At 44.0% G+C, this 27,896-nt stretch overlaps 1 protein-coding gene across 1 annotated transcript in view; it reads left to right on the forward strand.

Moving 5' to 3' along the window:
- LOC103210860 (MICAL C-terminal-like protein) overlaps positions 1–27,896 on the forward strand; it is a 59,774-nt gene that overhangs the window by 8,759 nt on the left and 23,119 nt on the right. Inside the window, exons 4-5 of the mRNA XM_042782773.1 lie at positions 15,262–16,293; positions 21,427–21,518. Coding sequence (XP_042638707.1) covers positions 15,262–16,293; positions 21,427–21,518 — 1,124 coding nt within the window. The remainder of the gene's footprint in view (positions 1–15,261; positions 16,294–21,426; positions 21,519–27,896) is intronic.

The following is a 27,896-nucleotide window of genomic DNA, read 5'->3' on the forward strand; positions in this document are numbered from 1 at the left end:
CGGAAGGAAGATGGGGCAATCTACTTCTGTAGTGATACTGCCTCGGAAACCCAAGGAGGGGTGGCTATGAGTTGGGTCCAACTCGACAGCACATAACAACAGCAACAACAACACATGTTCCTAAGGCATTTGACTGCTAACTAGAAGGCTGGAGGTTCAAACCCACCAGCCACTCCTCGGAAGGAAGATGGAGCAATCCACTTCCATACTGATACTGCCTCGGAAACCCAAGGAGGGGTCACTATGAGTCGAATCCGACTCGACAGCAGAGTTTGGTGTGTTTTTTTTTTTTTTTGGTTTTCACTGGTATTGATGGTTTTGTGGGAAGACAGGCCTGGAGCAGGAAAGAGAGTTCATATGTTGTGGTTGTTACTTGCTGTCGATTCAGCACCAAATCATGCAACCTTGTGTATAAAAGAAGAAAACATTGCCCGGCCCTGTGCCACCTTCATGACCATGGTGTGTTTGAGGGTTTCCTTTGTTTCACTGACGTACTTACCTGTGTTTTACTATGAAAAGGCATTCAACTGTGCGGATCATAACAAATTCTGGGTAACATTGTGAAGAATGGGAATTCCAGAACACTTAATTGTGCTCATGAGGAACCTGTACATAGAACAAGGTACAGTTGTTCGAACAGAGCAAGGGACTACTATAACTACATGGTTTAAAATCAGGAAAGGTGCGCATCAGGGTTGTATCCTTTCACCATACTTAGCCAATCTGTATGCTGAGTAAATCATCTGAGAAGCTGGACTACATGAAGAAGAAATGCAGAATCAGGATTGGAGAAAGACTCATTAGCAACTTGAGATATAAAGATGACACAGCTTTGCTTGCTGAAAGAGAAGAAGACTTGAAGCATTTACTGATGAAGATCAAAAATGACAGCCTTTAATATGGATTGCACCTCAATAAAAAGAAAACAAAAATCCTCACAACTGGACCAATAGAATCATCATGACAAATGGAGAAAAGATTGAAGTTGTCAAGGATTTCATTTTACTTGGATCCACAATCAATACCTAGAAGCAGCAGTAGAGAAACCAAATGACATACTGCATTGGGCAAATCTGCTACAAAAGACCACTTTATAGTGTTAAAGAGCAAAGATGTCTCTGAAGATTTAAGGTCCACCTGACCCAAGCCATGGCATTTTCAATTGCGTCATATGCATGTGAAAGCTGGACAGTGAATAAGAAAGACCACAAAAGAACTGACGCTTCTGAGTTATGGGGTTGGCAAAGAATATTGAATATACCCTGGACTGCCAGCAGAAGAAACAAATCTGTCTTGTACAGTCAGAATGCTCCTCAGAAGTGAGAATGGCGAGACTTCATCTCTTGTGCTGTGGACTTGTTGTCAGGAGGGACCATTCCCTGGAGAAGAACGTCATGAGTGGTAAAGGAGAGAGTCAGTGAAAAAAGGAAGACTCTCAGTGAGAGCAATTGGCACAGTGGCTGTGACAATGGGCTCAAACACAGTAACGACTGTGCGGATGCACAGGACAGGCAGTGTGCTGTTCTGTTTTACCTGGGGTCACTGTGAGTCAGGTCTGACTTGACGGCTACTAACAACAAGGAGCTCTGGTAGCATAGTGGCTAAAGCACTTGACTGCTAACCAGAAGGCTGGTGGTTCAAACCCACCAGCCACTCCTCAGAAGGAAGGTTGGTCAATCCTACTTCCGTAGTGATACTGCCTCATAAACCCAAGGAGGGGTCACTATGAGTCGGGGCCGACTCGACGGCACATAACAACAACAACAGCAATCACTCTCACTGAGGGTTTCCTTTGGTTCCACTGACCCTCTACTTCACCAAACGTGAAGCCCTTTTCCAGCAACTGGTCTTTCCTGATGATGTGCCCAAAATACAGGAATACCTTGGAGATACTGTGGTTTGGTTCCAGACCACTGCAATAAGGCAAATATCACAATAAAGTGAGTCACACGAATTGTTTGCTTTCCTAATGCATATAAATTTTGGTTTACACTAGACTATAGCCTATTAAGTGTGCAAGAACATTATGGAAAAAGTTTGAAATATTGTGAGAATTTTCAAAATGTAACACAGAGACAGAAAGTAAACACATGCTGTTGGAAATGGTGCCAACAGACCTGCTCAATGCAGGGTTGCCACAAAACTTCAAATTTGTGAAAAAAAAACCGCAGTGTCTGCGAAGTGCAGTAACATGAATCTCAATAAAACGAGGCGTATCTGTAAATGGGTGGAAGTCTCGGCATTCTTGCTTTTAAGGAGCATATAAGATTTTTTAAAGCCTGGAGACTCTGGACTTACTCTCCCATGTGAGCCTCTTTTTTTAAAAAAGGGTAACTTGTCATCAAAACGTGTGTTAAGTATCATTTGTGGGGCTGTCCAGAAGGTTAGCACATGTGGTGGACTGGATATAGGACTGTAGCCCCACTGGTCCCAGCCCTGTCTGGTTACTGCTTGGCTGTGCTACGTCCCTCACCTCCCTGGGCTCTGGCTGCCTCTTCTACAAATAAAAAGCCTGCCTGCCTTTTACCCTTCTCTCTACTTCTCCTTTCTCTCCACCCAATTGCCAGGGGATTTTAGACAGCTTACAGGTAAGACATAAAGCAAAATTATATGTTTATATACATGAAAATGAATGCCTCGAGATCAGGATTAACAAAACTAGGTTAGGACTACAAAGAGGTAGATCGTAGTCCTAACCAGTTGCTTTAGCTGAATCGCAGATTTGATTCAGAGTTCTTTGGCAGCCAGAGTAAAAAGAAACAGACAATTACTATTTCATTGTTCAGGAGGAATACATGGATTTCTCAGAGCAGGCAAAATGTTTCTCAATGCTTAACTCTATAGAAAGCTTTAGAATAGGTGATATTGAGAGATGTGTTGGATCGTGTCATAAATAATGGCTTTCAGAAAGTACAGTCGTGGTTACCCTCAGGCTGTGCCATGCAGCGTCCCTTGCTGGAAGGTTGTTGTTAGGTGCAGTCAACTCATAGCAACCCTGTGTACAGAGCGAAACACTGCCTGGTCCTGCACCATCCTTGCAATCTTACTATGTGTGAGCCCGTTGTTATAGCCACTCATTGTTTTGCTTACCCCCTGTTTTACCAAGCATGATATCCTTCTCCACAGACTGGTCCCTTCTGACAACATGACCAAAGTACAGGAGATGAAGTCTAGTTATTCTCACTTCTAAGGAACATTCTGGCTGTAGTTCTTCCAAGACAGATTTGTTCATTCTTCCGGCAGTCCATGGTATTTTCAGTATCCTTCACCAAGACCATAATTCAAAGACATCAATTCCTCTTTGGCCTTCCTTATTCATTGTGCAGCTGTCACATGCATATGGGGCAATTGAAAATACCATGGCTTGGGCCAGGTGCACCTTAGTCTTCAAAGGGACATCTTTGCACTTTAACACTTTAAAGGAGTCTTTTGCAGCAGATTTGCTCAGTGAAATATGTCATCTGATTTCTTGCTACTGTTTCCATGAGTGTTGATTGTAGATCCAAGTAAAACAAAATAATTGACAACTTCAGTCATTTCTTCATTTATTGTGTTGTTGCTTATTGGCCCAGTTGTGAGGGTTTTTGTTTTCTTTATGTTGAAGTGTAATTCATACTGAAGGCTGTAGTCTTTGATCTTCATTAAGTGCTTCAAGTCTTCTTCACTTTCAGCGAGCAAGGTTGTGTCATGTGCATATCTCAGGTTGTTGATGAGTCTTCCTCCAATCCTGATTCTGCATTTCTTCTTCATATTGTTCAGCTTCTCAGATTATTTCCTCAGCCTACTGATGGACTAAATATGGTGAAAGGATATACCCCTGAAGCACAACTTTCCTGGAAGGTGAGGGTGTGGAAACAACTGGGAGTAAGCGCAACCTTTCTCCCAGATGTGTGGGGTGGGGCTGGGAGAGCAAGGCAGGAAGCTACAGCATGCTGTTTCTGACAGTCCAGCTTAATCATGTGATAAAATATGGAGAAGTAGATAGATTGTGTGACTTTCAGACAATCCTCTATCAATTTAGTCTCTTTCAATCACGTTTTGATCATTGATAGGCAGACATTTTAAGGTTAAAATTTCTGTATTTTATGTTGCTAGTTATGACTGAATTCATCACTTTACCAAAAGATGAAGGGTTTGCATCATGTTGTGGATATTCTGGGTCCTCATTAGCCATGAGTCTCACCTGGATAAATGGCTCAGTGGTGGGCTGAGGGAAATGCCACCATGGATGAGACCAAGATACTGCTTTATAATGAGACCAGGATATTGTATGACTTTTTTTTTTCTCTATTAGCACTTAAAAGAATAATCTATTGAGTCCTCAAAGTCTGTTATCGTAGCACACACCCAAGATGATGATCCACAATATAACTTAAACTTGTGTTATTGGGGTCATAGAAAATGCTCAATAATGTTCCCCTAAAACATCTAGCTCAGTGGTTCTTAAAAATCTTACTTCAGAAGCAGATTGCTGGGGTCCCACCTTCAGAGGTTCAGATTTAGTAGGTCTAGGAAAGACCAGGATCTGCATTTTATGTAAGCAGCCCGGGTGCTTTGATGCAGGTGGTTCATGTCCTACACTTTGGAAATTACAGAAGAACAACTTCCTGGAAGATCTGCTTAGATGAATTAGTTATAAAATGTACCCCTAACTAACTAATTGAATTAGTGCATTGCATTCTTGAACATCAACCAATTGATATTTGGAAGGTAATCTGCCCCCAAATTATTCCTATTTTGAAGAATTTGTATCTATCTCTTGTTGTTTTCTGTTTTTGTTTTTGTTTCTGTTTTTCTGGGAATCATTGATAACAGGATGGCCTGTTCATCCAACAGGATGGCCTAATCATTGATAACAGTGGTCTATGATGACCATTACTCATTTGTAACAAAATATCATTAGCACCATATGGGAGCTCTGGTGGCGTAGTGCTAAGGCATCTTACTGCTAACCAGAAAACTGCTGGTTCAAACCCACCAGCCAGTCCTCGGAAGGAAGATGGGGCAATCTACTTCCATAGAGATATAGCCTCAGAAACCCAAGGAGGGGTCACTATGAGTCGGAATTGACTTAACAGCAGTGAGTTTGTTTTTGTTTTTGTTTTAGCACCATATGGCAAAATACTTACCCTCTTACTGCTTTTTGTAGCAGGCCTTGCACTAAGATGTCCAAAAGTGCCCTTAGAGCATTGAAATGTAAGCTCAGAAGATGGAAACTAGCTCCACTTATGCTACTCTGACCAGATCTAATTATTACTACCCATCCTATTTTTCCTCTTGTGGTTAAAATGTGTGGATATGTGCCCTCTAAACACCAGTGACAGAAAACGTCTTATGACTTTTAGCCATTTTTAGGTTCCATTCCACAAAGTTAGAGCCTAAGGAGGAGCAATGAGAGCTTTAAGCAATCCTGTATTTTTCCTGAGACATTTTCCATGAGGTGTGTGGGAGGGTAATTTTGACCGAAGGCTGTGCTTGAGATCCATTTGCTCCTCTTGCAAAACTTAGAGCTTAGACAAGCCCAACCTGAACTTTGTAGGGAGAAAGTGGATGCATGGTGTAGGTAGACTGCCCAGCCAAGAGGATTCTTATAACGGGAAGATCACAAGACCATACACTGCATCTGTCCACCCAGGCTCTTTCGCAAACCCGTGGTGCTGATTATGAGACCCTGATTGATTGTGGGAGTGGGGATAGGCCAGACGGGCACCAAGCGTCTACAAATGCAACAAGTGAGAGGAAGGAGGCAAAGGTCTAAGAAGCTGAAAGGAAGGCCCCAGGTAGTGGGTTGACACTGGTGCTTCCGCCGCTGGCTGATGAGAGCCTGCGTTCCAACTCTGAGAACTGTTGGAGAGTGGACTATTCAGGACTGTTTTTCATGAAGAGAGAGGGCTAGGCCAGCTGGTCTTTGGATTTAGCAAGTCTTGTAGGTGGCACAGTGGTTAAATGGTCTGCTGCTAACTAAAACGTTGGTTATTTGAACCTTCCAGCTGCCCTGAGGGAGAAAGATGTGGCAGTCTGCTTCTGAAATGATTTACAGCCTTGGAAACCTTGTGGGGCAATTCTACTTGTCACTAGAGTTGAAATTGACTCGATAGCAACAGGTTTTGTTTTGGGTGCTCAAACTTTGGAGTCTCTGGGTGGTGCAAATGTTGAACACTCTCAGATCTGACACATATGGGGTCAGTGTGAATCAGGGCCCACTCCAGGGTTGATGTCAAAGTTGGTTGATACTCAAACCTTGCCCTGCTCTTACTGTCCCACTCCCACATTCCTCTCCCCTGCTCTTACTGTCCCACACTCACATCACTCTCATGGGCTTCCTTTCCCTCCATGCCTCTTGGTCCCACCTTCACATAAGCATTCCGTGTGCAGAGGGCCTCTCACTCTCATTCTTTCTCTGTGATTGAACTTGAGAGACCTTGGAATTTGAGGCCAAAGTCTGAGGGCCCTGCGTGGGAGCTTGGTATACTTGGGTCCCACTGCCCACTCTTACACCCTGGAGGGCCAAGAAACAATTCTTTCTGAATGTGATGTTTATTTGACTCAGCTAATCCTTATGGCCCAACTGGGCAGAAGGTCTTCAGTCTGCAGTACACCATGTCCTGAAAATGTGTTTCCGTTGGGAACAGACCAAGAGAGGGGTTATGGCAGTGGATTTCCAGAAGTTCAGCTGAAAGTGGTTTCCAATGGGTTTGGGGGTCGCTGTGGGGGAAAGAGAAGCAGAGGGAAGTGCTTTCTGAAGACTCCCTGCTTCAATTAGAGAAAATCTGGCTTTTTATCTATTATGTACGAGGGTCGTTGATGTAAGACCCCAGCTCTCAAGAACTGTTCTACTAAAAAAATGAAAATAATACAAAAAATATATGCTTATTAGTGATCACTGAGTTAGGATGCTAGCTCATATTTTGAGACATTTTCTGGAAGACTATAGTACCTCTCCCAAGCAGGTTCTCATTAAATATTTGATGAATTAATTAATTAAATTTAGAGGCATAGATATGGGCACAGGGAGGTGGGATTTGAGAGAAGGAAGTGGCTCAGTCAAGTATAATCATTGACCTATTAAGTTTTGTTAATGGGCTGTAGGAGAAAAATCCCTATTTGTTCTACACATTGAATGGACTTTTACTCTCTCTCCATCAACCCTGCCCTTTTCTTTCTTTGGCCACAGCTCTGCAACAGGCCAATAGCTTCCAGTCTCCAACTCTCATGTCTCCAACTCTGAGAAGCAAATTCCAGTCAAGTGAGTCATGAGCTCTCTGGGATGGCAGTGGGGATGGGCAGGAGTTCTCTGGTTAATTCTCAGGGGAAGCTATTTTTGCTCCTTACATGGTATCTTCTCTGACAAGGCCTCTTGTATGTGACGGAAGAACAAGAAAAGATAGAGAAAGCTGATTTTATTTTTGCTGATAACTATAGAAAGCATTTTCCAGTGGACCCTCACGGCCCCTCCTCCAGAATCATGGGGTCTTAGAATTCTACAGTTTCACCTGGAAGGGGCTTAGCAATATTCTACTCAGCTCTTTGAAGCATGGGTGAAGAAACTTGAAGCTCAGGGCTCTATTTGTTTTGATTCAAGTCACTGGAGTTGGGCAGGTGCTTAGGCTTGATGGCCTCATACTATTGTAAACAAAACGACAACAAAGACCTACCCACCCCACCCCCCACCCCAACAGTCCTCACCCCTTCTCCTGAGCAGGCCTTGGTCATAGCATCCTGGGGAAGAGAAGGGACTGAGTGAGGACCTGGGCCTGTGGTGGGTGCCGTAGCAGCAGGCCTCCACTAGGGGGCACAGTGACCACACTCACAGTTGCACAGCATCACTGAGTTCTACATTCCAGACCCTGCAACAGTTAACTGCCTTGAACAGAGATTCCCTTCCTGGGCCCTGAGAAAGGGCAGGGCCCGCCATCCAATTCCAAGTCCTTCACTGTCCTCCACCTCCCCTGTAATCATGCTTCCTCTCACAGCCCCCTCCACGTACCCTTCTGCCTCCACTCTCAAAGACCTTCACTTAGACAGAGGTTTCTACCAAGAAATGTTTTTGCAGTTGGATACAGGCCTTGCTTTCCTCCCTTCCGAGGCAATACTGACTCCTGAGCCAGGCCCCCAAGGCCAGTGATTCACCCTCCAATCACTCCCTCAGACAGTGGCCCCTCACCCTGGGTCAGGCTAGGACAATGAGCACCTGTGGGGGCTGGGGCCAGGCTGCTCAGCTGGGCAGGCTGCTTCATCTAGGGACAACCTAAAATGACTCCTGAGTCATCTTAAAGCCCCCAGGCAGTAGAGAATGTGGGGAAGGAGGGAATTAACAATATGCATATCATTCCTGAGGCCCTCTGGTGGAGCTGTGGTTAAAGCATTGGGCTGCTAACCAAAAGGCCAGTGGTTCAAACCTATCAGACCCACAGCCTGTTTCTGTAATGATTTACAGCCTTGGAAACCCTCCGAGACAGTTCTACTCTGTTGAATCGGAATTGTCTCAATGGCAATGGGTTTGGTTTATAGAGTTGCTGCCCAGGCCTTCTCCATATGTCACTCTCTCACTGTCCCTCCCTCTTCTCTCCCCCACCCCCCAAGTTGCTGGAATCCTGCTTCCCTAGGCAGAGCCAGTTGTACAGATACCAAATCAACAGATCTTCCTGTGCACCACCTGCCGAGGGCTTGGTCACAAGGTCAGGGAGACTGGTGGGAGATCCCTACAGTGGGCTGAGTCAAGGGGGCTGGATAAGGCACAGGAAAGAGAAGACAGTTAAACACCCTCACAGTTTCTGGAATGAGCCCTGAAGTTCCAGCTGTGTCCCTAATCATCCTAGGAGTGTCAGATGCAGGTAGAAGCTAGTTGAGGACTCACACCAAACCAGACTCACTGCCATCGAGTCATTTCCAACTCATAGCGACTTCCATAGGGTTTCCAAGGCTATAAATCTTTATGGAAGCAGACTGTCTCATCTTTCTTCTATGAAGCAGCTGGTAGGTTTGAACTACTGACCTTTTGGTTAGCAGCCTAACACCTTAATCACTACACCATCAGAGCTCCTTGGTTTGAGGACAGGGCTTTGAATTTGAATCACTTCTGTGAGCTCACTGCCTAGCATGGAGTCCGCGGGTGGTACAGTGATAAATAAGCTTGGCTGCTAACCAAAAGTTCAGAGGTTCGAGTCAACCCAGAGGCACCTCAGGAGAGAGGCCTGGTGATCTGCTTCCAAAAAGTTAAGAATCCTATGGAGCACAGCTCTGCTCTCACACACTAGGGTCATCATGAGTTGGAGCCGACTCAATGATAACTGGCATGGGCCTAGCACGGGACTGACTTAGAGGCAGCTCTAGTCTTTTTTGTTTGCCCCTTGCTGAATGAAGAAAGGAACAAGCCAGCTGAAGAGAGCGCAAGAACAAGTGGAGTAGCAAGCGGGGTTGTGGCCCATGCAGGCTGCTGCCCCTAGAGAGCGCTCCAGGACTTTGGAGAGTTGAGCTCTGCAGAAGCCCTAAGTTCCAGGAAACCCTGCCCTGATATCCTCCTCTGAAATTCTAGTCCCCATGAAAATCCCCCAAACTGAAAGAAACCGGAACTTTCTTTTTGGGCATCTTCGTTTTGCCCAGGAAGAAACTCACTGGGCCAAGCTAGCCCTGTAACAGACAGCAGAACATGGGGCACCATTCCCTCTGTCCAGAGGCATTCAGTGTCCTATCAGGACTGGGGTGGGGGGTGCTGTGTGACTGCCCTCGGCACCCTCTCCCAGGTAGCTGTGCTCACCACAATGACCTCTAGGATGGAAGGGAAAGGTCACCGTTGCCAGAGAGCCCAGAGAAGAGGTAGCCCAAGCATCTGACCCATAGCTGGGAATGGAAGCTGAAACCCAAGCCCTAGTCTCTCATCAACCCCCTTCCACTCAGCAGGGAGGTCTTTTTTCATTTGACCTTAAGAGCCAGCATAATTGAGGACTGAGACCCCTGCAGAGGGCAGAGCAGCCCTGTCTGGGCCATGCAACGATTTCAAGGAAGTACACAAAAGACAAGCAGAGACTGTGAGTTGGGAAGGAATTCCTGAGCCCAAAAGTTAAACAAATCCTGGCCAGGGTGGTGTGCACCCCTCTGGAATGGGTTGGGGATTCAGCAAGTCTTCACTGAACATCAGTTTTGGGTGTAAGTGAAAATGGAAAAAAATAAATGTCCCCTTCTAGTTGATTATGACTACATGTGTTACAGAATACAACTGCTCCATAGGATTTCCTTGTCTGTAATCTTGGTAGAGGCAGATCACCAGGCAGGCCTTTTTTCCCTCAGTGCCCCTGGGTGGGTTCAAACCGCCTACCTTTCAGTTACTAGATGGGCACAAACCATTTGTACCACCAGGGCTTCATGGATGACTGGAAAGAGATAAAATTAATATTTAGCTACCATGTTGCTTTCACTTTGTGCCTGGCACTGCCACATACTTCTTTTTCTTTTTTTAATTTTATTTTTATTGTGATTTGGGTAAAGGTTTACAGAACAAATTCATTTTCCACTCAACAGTTTATACACATTTTGTTTCATGACATTGATTGCATTCCCCATGATGTAACATTTCTCTTCCCACTTTCTCCCTGTGGTTACCTTTTCCCTGTGTCCTTCTTTCCTATGCATCCCTACCTTCTGAGCTTTTCTCTCTGTACAAATGCTGTCCTCTGATCTCCTATGGCTGATGGTTTTAAGGAGTGTAACTGTTCACCTCGTAGGCCTGTCTACTGTTTGGCTGAAAGTTAAGCCACAGGACTGTGTTCAGTACCAGCCCCATGGGATGACTAGGGGCCATAGTCTCGGGGGTCTCACCAGTCTCTATCAGACTATTAAGACTTGTCTTTTTTTATGATTTTGAGTTTTGTTCCACATTTTTTTCCCACTTTATCCAGGATCTCCAATTCTGATCCTTTTTTGAGTTGCTGGCGGTGGTAGACAGGCACCATCTAGTTCTTCTGGTCGTAGGATCATGTGGGCTGAGGTTCCCATGGTCCCCTACTCCCTTGGACTAAATGTTTCCATGCATCTTTGATTTTGATTTTCTTTACTCTTCCTTCCTCCAGATGAGGGGAGACCAATTGTCCAGTTGTTTTATCTTAGATGGCCATTCATAAGCTCTTAAGACTCCAGTCACTACTCTCCAAAGAAGGATGTAGAACAATGTTTTTGTGAAGTATGTTGTGCCAATTGAGCTTGATTTCCCCCGAGACTATGGTCTTGATTTTTATTTAATTTTATTCCTGCAACCACCCCCTAGCAGAAAAAAAAACAGGAGTTAGATAACTTGCCAATGTCAGACACTAGAGTGAGTGTGAAGGGGTGGTTCCAGGTTCCCCTCTACCATCTTCTGAGGGAACACAAAGACGTAAGGTGTCCTCAGAAACACCTGGCTCAGGCAGGTGAGATTCCCCATCACATCTCAGTTCGGCTCTGGCCTCATCTTCCCCTCCTCAGACTGTGTCCACCTCCCATGCCATGGCAGGAGTGGTTGACTAGGTGCAAGGGGTTTGGCCTGGGTAGGCACTTTGTCCCCTCCATTGACCCAAGCTCAACCTAAGTTCTATCTCCATGACAGTGCACGAGGACCATGTGTAGAGAAAAACTCCCACTAGCTGTTGTAGGGGATGAGGGACAGAGAAAGAATAAGAAGGAGAGCAGCTTCCAGATTGTGACCTTGGAAACCCCAAAGGTTTTCAATCTGCCTTGGTTCTGAAGGTGTTCTTGGATCCATGTCAGGTTTCCTGAGCTCCTCAGAGAGAACAGAAAGCAGTCTGTTGAGCTGAGGAGTCTTTTAAGCAAGTTAAGGGATTTGATATGGGAGGTGGCAGAGAGAGGAGAGTGAGGGGGTGAGGAAGAGGAGGAGAAAGAATTTGGCAAGCTGAGCACAGGAAGCAAGGCAACAATGGATGCACAACTTTTGCCTTTTAAGGCTTGAACCATCTAATTGTAGCCAAGATGGGTGTGCTGGTAATGGGGAGACAGGCCAACCACCACCCCCGCCTCATCTCCTGGCAACCAGTGGCCTTTCTCCCTACCAGCTCCTTCCTGTCTACCCTCAGATCCGTTCTCCTCAGTTATCTTTTCCATCTGAAGCCCTCAAGGAGGGCTTCCCTTTAAGAGTTTGCTGATATATGTGTGTGGTAGCCATCTTCTTAGAACCCAAGACTAGGACACACTGTCTGACATGCCTGCATATGTGTGTGACAGGAACAGGACAGAATATTGAAAACCCAGCAGCATGGTTTTCCTATAGAAATGGCTCTCGATGGAACTCTTCTTGGGGTGGAGTTTGAGTGTAGCCTGGCCTGTGTGGGTCTCTGAGGAAACGGCTCTCACCCAAAGCTTTGAGGAAACCAAAACCAGGGGATTATGTTGAACTAAGAAACAAGCTAAAATCTGAAGCCTGGATATGGCCAGAAATCTAAATGGATTAACTGAGCAGACAGAAGAGTCTGACATAAGAGTGGGATGGTTAGAAATAGGGTCTTGTACAGTTTCTAGGGAATATCCACTATGTGCTGGGATGGTTCATGGGAGAGCTGGCTAGGCTGCAAATCTAAAATTGTGTGTGGCATATTTCTGCATCTATTTAAGGACAAATTCTCTGAAATGTCCAATATGGAGACAAAAAACTTGAGATTTTTAGATGTAAGCTTACCATCTGGGTGAGAAGGGCAGAGAAAGAGAGAGAGTTGTGTGTGGGTGTGTGTTTGTGTGTGTGTGAGAGAGAGAGAAACAGAGAGTGTGTGTGTGTGAGAGAGAGAGAGAGAGAGAGAGAGAGAGAGAGAGAGAGAGACTGAATGGAATTGATTGGTTCTTATAGGCTACAACTGTCAGGATTCTGCTGTAACTGACTAATTGATTTCAGCTCCCTGCAGTTAGGAATTAGACTCATCCTCAGGACCCCAGCCACACTCCTTTCTCGTTTTGCTCTGAGCATATACGCTGCATCTGGTTTGTTCCAGAACTTGAAATAGACCCTGCTCCACAGTGCTTCAAATGATTTGATACTTATTGTAAACTCCCTCGTGTTCTCTTAAAATCCCAAACTAATCATCTTGTTTGAGAGCCCCTTGGTGCACATGTGATAAGGAAGAGACCATTTCATTAGCAGTGAACGTCTATCCTGTCCGTGCCCACAGCTAATGGTCCAGCATCTTGTAGGAAGAGACCTCAGATGGCTTATTGACTAAGTGATTTAACACAGAGCTCCACTGCTTCCGCAGCCCCAGCCCCCAAACCGCAATGGCTTTAATGGAAACTTTAGAGGTAGATGTCCATTTCCAAGAACCACTCTGGAGACTCCTTGGTTCCATCTCTTGGGAACATTCTCACATGAGTCTTCAATACAATGATTCTTTTATTTTTCACCCTCGGGTCTCCTTTCCCCCATAGGGTCGTGCCATTCTTACACTCATTCCTCTCCAAGTCCTAAGCCGTGGGACCTGGGACCTCCAAATCAGTCTCTGCCATTCCCCTCTCTCTGGCTCTGTGTATAAAATTGGACTTTACTCAAAACCTCCTCTTTTACGATAGGATAAGGTAAGAACAGCCCTGTAATGGAGAATGTGTTCTTTTCTTGATAGATTTGACAGCAGTGAACAACAAAAGAACTAGCTTGCCTCCAAAAGAAATGTCTCCTTCTCTTTCTCCTTCATTGTCTTCTCCTGCTACCCCACCATCTTCTTCTTCAGCCAGTGGTCCGGGTACTTCCAGTGGTTCCTCCTCACCTCAGGTAAGTGGCACTAATGGCTCTGCAGTTAAAGGAAGGGCGAGCTTGCTGTACTCTTCACACTTTCCACACTGAACTCTGAATTTGAAACATATTTAGGTCATCCCAAATGCAAATCCAAAGCCAGAGAGATGCTCTATTAAGGCCTCACCCAGGACTTGTGCCTTTTGGGAAAGCTCATCCTTCTCCTTCTCAGGCCCTCTCAAAGGCACAGCTACTCACTCACTCACTTGACAAAGTTTATGGAATATCGGTGCCAAATACTGAGATAGCTGGTCCTTGGGATGCCCTTAAGGAACTCATACACGACTTTGAGGAGCTAACAGCTGAAGGATAGCAGGCACAGAGTGAGGTGCCTTTGGTAGCATCCATAGAGCCTTGACAGCAACATCTCCCTTGAATAGAAAATGACATCACTGAGATATACAAGGCTGTACTCATTCTTTCAATGTGTAACTATTAAGCTTCTATTACATAGCAAACAATGTTCTAGGTTCTGGAAAGTAGAGTTCAAGACAGAAAAAGTTCATGTCTTTGTGAAGTTCATGTCCCAGTGATCTCCCCCTTGTGCACCAGAGCTCTTGGCAAGACATAGCCTCTCCTCCTAGAGACCAGCTGTGTGTTTTGTTCACACTGGAAATGGCTACTTTCTCAATAATGCAAGGTATAAATCAGGTATAGAAGGGCAACTGGAAGTCTCGAAGGCCACCCCTCTACCAACCACAGCTCTAGCCCTTAAGAGTCTCCAGGAGGAAGCTTTTGCTTCTCTGTTGTTGGAGGAATGTATAGGAGTTAGTAAGGAGCATGGCTGAGTGAGCTAAGGGAAGGGGGAGTCTTGTCCTCCCCTGTGTGTCCAGCAACCCATGAAGACTGGGCCAGTCCAACCCACGCTGGCCTAGCAATTTGCCAGAAGGAATGTCAATGCCTTTGCCTTCCCTTCTGGTTTCCTACCCACCTACTCTAGGACTTGGAAAAGCCTGTGATGGGTAATGATGGGTGAAGGCTCCAAGCAGATCTGAACAGATCCCAAGGCAGCCATTTAGAAAAAGGAATAGCCCTTTGAAATCATCCTAGACAGAATTCTTTAGGTTATCTGAAATCTGAAGGACTTGTTAAGAAGAGAGGGTAAGGAAGGGAGATGTGAACTGAGATTTGTCTCCCCCATGTAAATAATTACGGGAATTTTTAAATAACTGCTATTTTTGCCCATCTTCTCTAGGTAACAGCTTACCACCACCCCTCACAGGTCTCAAGAGGTCATTTTAGTCCCTCCAGCAAACAAGGGCAAACAAGGGCCCAAGAAGCACCCAATGAAATTCCATTATACCTGCCTCAACATGAAGTCCTGGAGCGGGCAGAATACTGCCTGGTAAGTCCTGGTGAAGATGGCCTCATAAGCCCCAGACTACACAGTCCTGGAGAGGTGGGTTCTGATGGGTGTCAGGAAGTGGAGGCCTCTCCTGGGGACACTAGGAACATCCACAGAGGCCTACACTCTACTGGAAGGAAGGATAAATGTTTGACAGAACAACAGCTATCTCTCAAGGCTAGAGAAAACGCAAGAGAAAGGAGTACTGGGCCCAGGAAAGGAGACGGAAGGTCAGAAATAGCAGAGGAGAAGACGTCAGGCTTAAAGAAGTTAGTCCTCACTCAGGAGCAGAAGACCAAGTTGTTGGATTGGAATGACTCCATCCCAGCAAGCTTGCAGCTTAACATCAGGGAGCAACTTTCCCAGAAAAATTCTGAGAGTGGTAGAGGAGGTCGTGTCCTGAAACCAGTCCATCCTTTGACACTTCCTCAGGCAACTAGAGACACACTGTCATCCTACAAAGATACGCAGGAGAAGGAAGGGACCCCAATTGAACAGGGTCCTGGAGAGCGAAATATAGCTCCACCTAAGTCCCCCCTGCGTCTCATAGCAAATGCAATCCGAAAGTCCCTGGAACCCCTCCTCTCCAATTCTGAAGGTGGGAAGAAGGTCTGGGCCAAGCCCAAATCAAAGACTTTGCCCACCAGCCAGACCAACACTTGTACTCGCTCATTCAGCCTTCGGAAAACCAATTGCAATAAAGACTGGGGCCAGCAGTCCCAAGCGAGAGACATGGCAAACAGGGCCTTCTCCTTCTTCTCTTTGGGAACCTCTACAGCCAAGGCTGCCCAGCACTCAGATCCTAGTCCTCCTGACCCTGCCCTCCGCACCCACGGTCTGCCCCACTGTCCATCTAAGATCTTGCCTGAACTTGTGTCTCCACCCTGCAGCAAGATAGAAGATGTCCCCACACTCCTAGAGAGAGTGAGTTTGCAAGAGACTTCACCAGATGCTAACAGAGTACCAAATAGAAGACTCACATTCTTTTCTTCTCTGAGACTCAAAGACAAACCTTCAGAGAGTTTCTCTCAAGAATCCAGACAAAGAATGGATCTCAGGGACCTCTTTAGCGGCCCAAAGGGGAAGGTACTGCCCGTGGACAATGCTCAGTGCCTGGAGAAGCTGATGCAGCCTGTTAGGAATACTTCCCTGGGGCAGATGGGCCATCCTCCTCCTGCAGAAGACTCAAGTAAGTGGCTCTTTCCTTATAAAAGTCTATGGTTCATGCTCGGCAGTTTGTTATCATCATTAGATTAATAAGCAAGCAAACATCTGCCACTTTGTTTTATCTATTGTTATCCTTAGAGATGGTTTAGTTCAATACTCACACAATTTTGTTTGTTGCTGATGCTTGTTTAATTGCTTTTTAAAAAATGTGATCCTACATTTAATTTTCAAGTAAAAAAATATATATGTATATGCATGCATATATGTGTGTGTATACACACACACACATCTTCTTTGGTATCTTAATCAAAAAGCTTTATTTCCCTAAGTATTTAATATTTTTTGATGCTGTTGTAGATGACATTGCTTTTATTTCCTTCTGTTTGGAACATTTTTATTTTCCACTCTTCATTCCTATTTATGCAAAGCAATGGGTTTGGAGAGTACAATCTTTAGGGGGAAACTTTCCCCAGGAAATACATCACTGTGCCCAAAACACTGTTCAGGTCACCGAGGGGACGGACTGGAAACCTATATTTACTTATACCAAGCAATTGACCAGAAGTCTCTTCTGTGACTTTCTGCTCCCCCTCGCCTTTTTTGTTTTTAATTGTGATGTATATACATTTTAAATGTACAATTCAGTGACATTAATTACATTACCAAGTTATACAACCATAACCACTATCACCACTAACAAAAGTTCACCCCAAACAGAAACCAGTACCGCTTAAGCAATTGCTCACCACTTTCCCCTCCCTCAGTGCCTGGTAACAACTAATACATTTTTGTCTCTGTTTGCCTATTCTAGACATTTCATATCAGTAGGATCATATAATATATGTCCTCTTTTTTTGTATGACAAATATCCCATTATAGCTGGAAGCAAAGAAAACATTTTCCAGTGACCACTACTAGGTAGCAGATTCTGAGCTCTTCAATTGTTGTAAGGTGCTGTCGAGTTGATTCTGACTCAGAGCAAGCCCATGTACCAACAGACGAAACACTGCCCGGTCCTGTGCCATCCTCACAATTGTTGCTATGTTTGAGCCCATTGTTGCAGCCACTGTGTCAGTCCATCTCGTTGAGGTCTTCCTCCTTTTCACTAACCTTTTACTTTACCCAGCATGATGTCCTTCTCCAGGGACTGGTCCCTCCTGAGAACATGTCCAAGTAGTAAAAAGTACAACACTTGAGGTCTCTCCATCCCTTCTTCCAAAGCTATCCAATTTTATTTACACTTAATTTCATACTTACTGTGGGAGATATTATTCTCAATTTAGAAATTTGAAAATTGAAACTCAAAGATTAAAATAACTTGTGTCCAACATCATTAGCAGTGAAGTAGTAAAGTCAAAAATTGTACACAGGTTTGTCTGACCCACAGTTTGCTGTACTGTTATTTTTGTTTATTGTAGTAGGTGGCAATGTATGTTTAATGTAATTCAAGATTTTCTGTAAATCAATTTCCTTTCTCCCTAATTGGCTCTATATGTATCATTTTTCTTTATCTGATTTTAAGATTCTCTCTTTTCTCTGTTTTTCAGCAGTTGGATTATCTTGAGCCTTGCTATGATTTTACTTGTGTTTCTCCCGCTTACGGTTTGTAGAGCTTTTTGGATCGATGGGTCTATAATTTCACTGAATTTAGATGACTGTCGGCAATTATTACTTCAACTGCTTTTTGTGTTGCTGTCTTTCCTATCCCTTTTGCTCCAATCACATATATTTAGATCACTTGATATTGTCCCACAGGTCACTGAAGCTGTGATAAATTTTTGGACTCTTCTTTCTTTCTATACTTCATTTTGGGTACTTTCTATTTCTGTGCTTTTATTTCATTGATTTTCTTTGCTTTCCGAAGTGTTTAATCTGCTGATAAGCTTACCGAATGCAATTTTCCTTTCAGATGCTGTATTTTTCATCTTTATAGGTTCCATTTGATTCTTTTTTATATCTTCTGCTTCTGTCCATATTTTGTTAATGTCTTCTTTTTCAATTCTCAGGCATATTTAGAAGAGCTATTTTAAATCATTATCTGCTAATCCTATGATTTCTGTCATTTCTGGGTCTGTTTTTACTGACTAATTTTTCTCTTCATTCAGACCCTTTGTCCTGATTTTTTGCAAGTCAGACTTAAAGACATTAGTCTATTAATTGTTTACTGACTGCTAGACTTGTGAACATCACATCTTAGATTACCTAGGTTTTGTTTCTTCATTTCAATATATATTAAAAAAAAGTGGCAAAGTATGTTTGGCACTCAGTAAAGTAATCTACGGAATACTTTGTTCCTTTCAAGGTTTAATTTTAGGCTTTGTTCAGGTGAGTCTAGAATAACCTTTACTCTGGGCTTAATTTATTCCTACAACTGAAGTGTAACTCTCTGTTGTCTCTCCCAGTGCCCTCGATGTTTATTTTACACTGGCCGAGTAAAACTTTAACATCTCCAAGGACTGTAAAAGCTTTGTGGCTTATTTAGTCTCCAATGCTCCAGCAACTATTTGTCCAACATCATGGAGTTTCACTCTATGGCTGTGTAGTTTACTATTAAGAAATAGGCTCAGAGGGACTCCTATGTGTGTTTCTAGATTTCTTTTACTGCATAGATTCTTCATCTTCTGTACCTTGCCACACAAACTTCAGCTGCCTCTCCAAACTCTGATCTCTGTCTTCTTGACCCAGTAAATCTGTTGTGGTCTGATTGGGTTAGTCCTCCCTGCACTGTGATCTGCAAAGTGTCCCTAGGCAGAATGACTCCATCCCAGCAAGCTTGGGGTGACTCCAGTGCTTACCTCATAGGCTTCTGTTGTTTCCTGTATCACAGTTCTGCACTGCCTGTAGTCCATTGTCTGGATATAGCTGCTTCATATGTTTTGTCCAGATTTCTAGTTCTTTGCTCTGAGAGATAAATTCTAGTATCAGTCATTCCAAAATGGCCAAAGTAGAAGAACCCTGCCAAGTTTTTTAACTTTTGTGAACGAGAAGTGAACTGTAGCTCATAGTTCCATAAAAGAGAAGGGGAAGGGGAAGAAACTCAGTCAATTATCATAAAGTCTTCCTTTTTTTATTTTATTTTATTTTTGCAGTGCTTAACTTCTTTCTTACATGAAGATTAAGAAATACATTATATTTGGGAGCATTTTCTCCTCCATTTCAAAATGAAACTCAATGTAAATATTAGATTTATTCTTGAGATTATTAGAAAAAGTATCAACTTTATTATACTTATTCTATTAAATGGAGGTTAATTAGGAAATTTTTCTAATAACTCTACTTTCTGAGAAAAAGCTGTAATATTGTTCATTTGGATCGATGCTGATGATAAAGATGAAGATGATGATGACAACAGCCTTTTTTAAGCACCTGCAATATACTAGGCACTGTGCTAGGTACTTTGCAGTGATAATCGTTACTCTTCCACACCAATTCCACAAGTTAGAAATCATGATTCCCCTAGAAACTCAGGGAGGTAAAGTTAGTTCCTCAAGCTCACATAGCTAAGAGCTGAATTCCCAGTGACTGTAGGTTACCAGTTGCCATGCAGTCAATTCTAACTCAAGGCAATCACTTGTGGGTTAGAGTGAGACTCCGCTTCAATGGCTGATTTTCGGTAGTAGATCGCCAGGCCTTTTCCCAGAGAAGCCTCCAGGTGGATGCGAGCATGCTAACTGTTTGTACCACCCAGGGGCTCTCGGTGACAAACTTACTCAGTGGTAATTTAGGGACTGGAGCTAGGAAACACTCTCAGCTCACCACTAACAAGACCTCCTACCATTATTATGCTGCTCTCTGCTTCTATATTTACCTGAGCTTTCCCATCTGGCAATAAAGTAGAAACCAGTTAACTCTCTCCCCAGAGAGGCTGTGCTATTATATACGTGTCTTGCATTATTTTGCTTTAAATAACAGCGTATGTAAATGTGCTGCTGGAGGTTACAATTACCCTTATTTTTTAAAACTTGGCTTCTCCCACTTGGATGAATAGTTGAAAATTATGGGGAGGAAAAAACAGGCTGGAGAGAATGTTAGAATTACTTCTTCTTCTGGCCTGCTTCCCCCTCCATCCCCTGACACATATTTCCATTCAGTTATAAGCTGCCATGCAGAGTAAAGATTGCTAAATTTCCTATCATGGAGTCCCGGCTCATTCTGATATTCAGTGTCCAGGGTGGACTAATCCAGATATTAATCATTAACTCTGCATCAGATTGATGGGAGGGGAAGACGTTTTTGCTGGGATGACTAAAAGCCTCCTGTGGCCCCTGGAAGACCTTAGCATATGTGGTGCCCAGCCAGTTCACAGATAGGTTCCGACTGACACGGGCAGTGTGCTGGTTGGACCACCCGCCTCTCTTGTTTGGAGGTTGGCAGTTCTTCTCAACCCCAGCTCTCCCAAGGGCCCTGCATTGTTGAGCCACCCCTATCTTAAACTGCCGTTTCCTGGCATTTGAATCATCACTTCGATGATGTGATAATATCTGCAAGTTGGGAAAATAAAAGTGGCATTTGTTTAGCCATAATTAATGAAATATTTATGTTGCATGAGACTGTGTGATAAAACCTTAGGCTTAAAGTCCTTTTGCTTCTGATTACATTTGGGATTTTTTTTTCTATGACCAGACATTCTGACGCCAGCTCTTTTACACTGAGCAGATGTCATGTAGTAAAAATGGGTGCCAGATGCTGGGAGCCGCAGAAGGGCGATTTGTTTAAGAGCTGGCTCTGACTTTTTTGCATTCAATTACTCTACAGAGCGAACCTTACACAAGCATTTAGGTAACTCAGCTAACTTCAGACATGCATTTTAATAATAGATTTCATCTCTGAATGCATTCTATGCAACACACAATGTAAATGGTGTTTAAAGAATTAATTGATTTTTTTTTCTTCTTTTTTTTAATATGAAAAGAGAGCTGAAAAGCTCTTGGCAGGGACCCAACAATGTAATTAATGTGGAGCGCCAAATTTCCAGTTGCCCTTAGGTACTGCCTTCTCATGCTCACGGCAGGTGCAGTGAGGGGTGGGCAGCGAGGAAAAGGGGGGCCTAAAGGGGAGGAGGGAGAGGCAGCTTTGGTTTATGAAGCAGGGAACAAAGCTAGTAGTTCAGTGAGTTCTTCTCCCATTTCAGGGCCCAAGCACATCCCCACTCGAGCACAGGTGACAGAGACTGCCTCCTCCCTCTCTTCCACCACCTCCTCCTCTGCAGATGAAGAATTTGATCCCCAGCCTTCCTTGTGGTCAAAGGTAACAGCACTTGGCACACCAAAGAGGTCCTTGGCTTGAGGGGGGCCATTTGCTATCCAGATTGCAGACCAATGTGGACTCCGCTGCATTGGTTTCATGTGGGGGATCATGTTTCATTGCATCTGACAGCAGCCTTTCTCATTACCTGGAACACCCCAAGAATTACCTAGTTTTTCTTCAACTTTTACAGGCTTGTGTTTCCCAGAGACTCAGATTGGAAAGAAAAATACACAGACATATTCACTTGAAACCATTTAGTGACTGCAACTCTTAAAGTAGGTTTAATATGTAGTCCAACAAGCAAACCATCGAAAAAATTGTAACAAGCAGATGCACATTTCCCTGGAGGAAGCACAGCTTCATTTAAGAAGCACTAGAGGCAGACTGCATGGAAAATGTTATGTTTATTCTAATCAGAAATATTAAATGAGCCATGCAGTTGCATGTAGACATGGATGCTTGGAGGGTTCCAAATGTGGGGACGTCCTCAGCCATGAGGGCCACAGTTCCCATCTTTGCTTAGGGAACATTCATATTTCTGGAGAACACTTTAAATAAATCTCATGCCCATCGATTATATATATATATATATATATATATATATATATATATATATATATATATATATATACATACACACACACACACAATCATCGTTATATGTTTGAAAATGTACCTGCGTGTCACACATAGAGACATGCATGCCACAACGAAGTCCCACTGACATTTTCCTTCTCCTTTGGGGCTGGGACTGAAGAGTGAATGACTGGACCCGAGATGTTTCCTGGGGTGGAGAGGCGGTTCACTGCTCTGGCAGTGTGTGTTTGTTGGATCAGTGAAGATTTGGGCAGGGCCGCATTTATTTACTTAGACTCAACTTTTCCATATCTGGCGTTTGGAGCTTTGGCGTCATCTCAAGTCACTCAGGGGTTCCTGCTCCCCACAGCCCAGCCTGGGGTACGTCAGGAGGGGCTGGGATGTGCCCTAATTGTGTGTGTGAGATAGAATTTAAAAGGGCTATGTATACAGAGGCATATCTAACAGAAAATAGCGCCCATGGCAAGCACTGACATTTCTCCCTTGTCCTACCATCTGACAGCCATCTTTTTGATAACTTTACCATAATACCAGCTCAAAAATACAAGTCAAGCTTGCTAATCTTTTACTTAACATATTGTGGCACTACCTGAAAATTGTAACTGCACCTTCCTTGCTTTCACAGATGAAAACTGAGCTATGATGTGCTCAGAGTCCTTTTTTCAGTTTCTTCTCTTTCTACACTCAGCAGAACAAGCCCGACCTTCCTGGCGGTGCCAGAGCCCCGCGGTGCAGGAGTCTTAACCTAAACCGCTTCCGGGACAGCCGCACACGTTGGACACGCCGGTGTCTGCGGTCCGCAGTGCGTGCGCTCAGGCCAGACGAGGTCCACCGTCCAGCCCACCCGATAGTCTGTCATCCCCGGCCTGCGAAAGAGCAGGGCGGTTGGGAATCAGTCATAGCAGGGTGGAGCGGAGCTCAGAGAGGAGGAGGAACGGCCGGCCGGGCTGTGAGACTGCCCTGCAGCCCAGCGAGCCCACCCACCACAAAGGGGAGCACAAGAAGGACGACAGGATTCTCTAAGGGGGGGGCGGGGAGTGGGAAAGCGAAGTGCAGTGGGGCTGGCCTCTTCGGGGCTGCTTTTCCAAATCTCTACGGCTCACTGGAGATAACCACGCTCAAACGAATGCCCACACCCAGACCCAGGCTAGGTAGCAAGAAGTAAGTTTCTCTGCCCACCCGACTACCGGCTCCGCCCCTTGGGCGTGGAAACAAGGTGGGGGTGAGGAAAAGATCGCACAGTCTGCATTGACCCCTGGAGGCTCCCAAATACAAAAGTGCAGGTGTCCCCTACTTTTCCAAAGTTCCCAATACGCCACTCGCTTTTACAAAAGACCTACTTCAGTACCTGCTTTCACGAACGTCAGAAATCTCAAAAGGATTTCGCTTGTATGGAAAAAGGCGAGAAGCAAACCTAGCGTTCAGCGTTTGTTTTGCAGCAGAGCTGTTAAAGAAGCGGCGTGCAGCCGGGGCACCAAGAGTGGCCTCAAGCCCCTTCCCCGGAACTACACCCAGCATCCCAGCATAAGCCGCCATGTCTTTGACTGTGTCTGTGAACACTATATGTTAGAGTTCTTTTGGGTTATATGTGTTATTTGGCGTGATTTGATAGGTTATTTTGGGGTCCTGGAAAATGTTCAAAAGTTTTTCCCGTATCAATGAATGGTAATTGCTTCTTGGCTTTACACCATTTGGGCTTAGGGAGGGCTTCACAGGGACCTCTACTTTCAGATTGGGGATGGGGGGAGGGGAACTTGTATTAGTATTAACTGCCCAGTTTCTCACAGCTGGCAATGGTAACTGTGATGGTTAATAGAAAATGCTCAGTGACACGCCCCTTCAAGTGGCTCCCAGGGCATGTGCCATACCTGTCATTCCTTAGATACGCCTCTGTGTGTGTGTGTGAGAAAAAGAGAGAGAGAGAGTAGGTGTGGATGTAAATATCTCACTGTGGGCATCTCTAATTAGTTCACTACTCAGCGCAAATGTATTCTGTGTGCTCTGCTGATTTCTGAGTTCTCCTTACAGGCCCTCTCATCCCCTTGAGTGGATGACCCTGAATTAATCCTGCATTCAAATGAATTAGGGGCCCCAGCATCAGCCATCCATGCACTTATGGAGCAAGAAAGAATAGAGAGTCCCAGATAAATTGCAGTAGCAAGACCATAATATCCTAGACCAACCTTGCAAATAGCTCCTCATCCACCTGCTGGCCCAGAACTGAGCCAGGTGGCTCGGGAGCCCGATGGCTGGTAAAGAAGGCCTGTTTCATCTGGCTCCTGACCTGGCCTGCTCTTACAGGATGGGAAGCTGGCAAGACAATTATTCTTTACGGGTTCTCAAGGGCTCACACATTGGAAGGAGGGGAGTTCTTTGTCCTCTGGTTTCTTTGTCTCTTCCGTTCAGTGCAGGTGTGTGCCCCCAGCCACCTGGCACAGAGCCTACATCAGCTCAAATGAACCTTTGGCCAGGAAATTGGAGCCACGCTATATCCTCTCTGCCATTCCCTTTGCTTCGCCCTTCCCTGCCACCACCTCTCCTCCCAGACCCACACCTGAGTGGAAGAGACGGAGCCGGGCAGGGCCAGGCAGCTTTCTCCCTTTTCCCTTTAGCTTTTTCTTCTTTAGTCCTTAGCTTCCTTCCTGGAAAGTGTTGTCATCTGTCTGTGTTGTCATCATCATCACTGAGCATGTTAGAACTGTGCCTGGTGCGATACCTTTTAATAAAAGGCAATGTGTGACTTTCTTTCTTGGTGTGGGTTCGGTTTTGCCGACTTCTGCTGAAGCAGTCGAGTTTGACAGTTTTGCTGCTAAAAAAGTGCTAAAATTGTGTGATGCTGTCAAGTACCTCCCCTCCCACTTTGAAATCATGTTGTTGTTGTTGTTGTTGTTATGTGCTGTCGAGTTGCACCCAACTCATAGCGACCCCTCCTTGGGTTGCCGAGGCAGTATTACTACAGAAGTAGATTGCCCAACCTTCCTTCCCTGAACTTGTATTAATGTTCTTTATTTGGGAAAAAGAAACTTTGACATTTCTTTTCTATAGGACCCACTCTAGAGCAGTAGTCCTAGGTATGCCTGAACAGTATTCATCACAAGGAAAGGTGGTGCTGACTAGAAGAAAATGTGACTATTGGAGTCAGGCTACCTAGAGCTAAATCCTGACTCTACCACTTACTAGCTACGCTAACCTTGGGAAAGTTATTTAACTTCTCTGAGCTTTGATCTCCTTATCTATGACATGAATGTCATTGAGGGTTTAATGAGATGGTACATACACACAACAACAACAACAACATGTAAAGTCTAGTACAGTGTCTGACACATATTGTTGTTGTTAGGTGCCATCACTTTGATTTTTGACTCCTAGCAACTCTATGTGTCAAAGTCAAACTGCTCCATAGGGTTTTCTAGGCTGTAATCTTTACAGAAGCAAAATGTCAAGTCTTTCTACCACAGAGCCACTAGGTGGGTTTGAACTGCCAACCTTTTTGCTTAGCAGCCGAACACTTAAGCATTGTGCCACCAGGGTTTCTTGAAAGTCCTTAGTACAGTGTCTGACACATAATACTTGACACTGGGATTTATCATGTAGGTCAGTATAACAGATGCTCAAGAGATATTTGTTAAACCGATAACCTGGTTGTTCACATAGATTGAGTTGGACAATCTCTGAGCAGCAACCATCTTTGATCTTCCCTCCCAAACTGCCCCCAAAGGTCCTGGCTATCTAATGGTGGGGTTTGCCCATCCAAAAACACTGGGACCTCCAGTCAGAGGAGTTGACAGGCAATCTAGAAGTCATGCCCTACAAAGAGAGATGATATGCTACAGAATAAACTTGAGTTCTGAGTTCATTCCAAAAAATTCCAAAAATTTTCTCCCAATGTTGAAGAAGATCCTTAGAGTCACAGATCCTAAGGAAAATTCTCTAAAAAAGAAAAGTTTCATCTTTCAAACTAATATCTTCACTGATGCAAAGATTCTGAAGCCTCAGAGCTGTATGCTTTCCTAAGGTGTGTGGTGGTCTTTGTACTCATATCCATGAGATGGGTGACAAAATGACAAGGATTCACAAAGCCCTGGAAACCACGGTGCTTTTAAGGCACAATCAGGCCATAAACCTGATTCTGCTAATGTATCTGGGATCCACCCTATTATGTCTCTATCTTCCACTTGAAAACGTATGGTCCTTTTAATGGGCAAACATTCAGCTTAACCACAGATATTGAATTCCCAGGTACCAGGCTAGCTATAGCACTTTTTAAAATTCTATATTTGTTCCTGCCAGTATTAAAATAAATCTCTAACATGCTCTTATTCTCATCCTACTGTGTAGAAAGCTGATAGTTGTGGCCAGAGAAGGCAAACTCTTAATAAAAGTAGCTCAATTTGAATACATTTTACATATAAGGGAGTATTTATAACATATATATATATATATATATATATATATATATATATGTATGTATGTATATATCACACAAAAATATGCAGAAGGACAATCATCAATTTTAGTAAAAAAGTACAATAATAGTCATGCGAACATTTACTATTTTTCCCATACCTCTTTCAAGAATTCTGTGAAGGGCTTGACCTGCATTATCTCATTTGATCGTTATTACATCCCTACAAGGTAGGCATTAAAATGATTTCCATTGCTCCAAAGAATTCACTGAAATTCAGTAAGTTGTGTGGTTTGCCAAGACTTGAACAGCTCAGCTGGGCTCTGTGCTCAACCATGACTCTCTGCTGCTTCCCCAGTCAAAAGTGGCTCCTGAACTTCCCACTGTGTTGACCTGGCTGCACAATGACTTCTCCTTTCTCTGGTGCTTGAATCTGGAAGGGACACCCCCAGGATCCACACACTGATTTTACATGTATCGATTTTGAATGCTCTTTTTGTTTGTTTCTTTCTTTCTGCAAGTCTGTGGTTGTTGTTATGTGCTGTTGAGTTGGACCTGACTCATAGCGACCCCTCCTTGGGTTTCCAAGGCAGTATCACTATAGAAGTAGATTACCCCATCTTCCACACAAATGCATGTTAATGTTGTGTTTGTACAAGCAATGTGAAATAGGGAAAGGAAGTAATCTTATGTCTACCTCAAGCCAAGAAACATTTTAATCTGAATTATTTAGATATGTTCCTCTGTTCAAGATCTACAAGGCAATATAGACCCAACCTAAGGACTATTTAAGGTTGTTAACTGGGTTTTATATGTTATACTTGTGTATATCTTTGTGTCCCAGACCAGTCATCCCTGGACTTTATGGTAGCACCTCTGTAAAATATAATTCATATATTATTTCTTCCTTCAACTAAATCAAGCCAATGTTCTTTAAAGCTGCTCTTGCCTGCACACCTACATATACACCCCTCACATACATACCATCTTCCCAGTACAGAACCTACTGGCTATATGTTGATATATGGCGAGCCATAAGAGACGAGCCTGCTTGGATCTACCATTTTCCAGTATGACAGCTGGTAGTCACATGTTGCTATTTGAATTTACATTAAAATTAATCAAGATTAAATAAAATTAAACTCCTTATTCACAATAGCTTCATTTCAAGTGCCCATTTGGCACATATGGCTAGTGGCTTCCATGTTTTACACAGTAAAGATATTGAACATTTCCATCACTGAAGAAAGTTCTGTTGGAGGGCACCTCTCTAGATGCTAAGCATTTAACCTAAGCAGTGGCTAGGAACCACTGACTGGAGAATACAGAAGGATATGACAGTATTTTAATAAATTTCAACTTCATTTTCTCAGACA

Source organism: Orycteropus afer, unplaced genomic scaffold, assembly GCF_000298275.1.
Source record: "Orycteropus afer afer isolate SDZICR_OR568_19922 unplaced genomic scaffold, OryAfe1.0 scaffold00014, whole genome shotgun sequence".
NCBI classification, from domain to species: Eukaryota; Metazoa; Chordata; class Mammalia; order Tubulidentata; family Orycteropodidae; genus Orycteropus; species Orycteropus afer.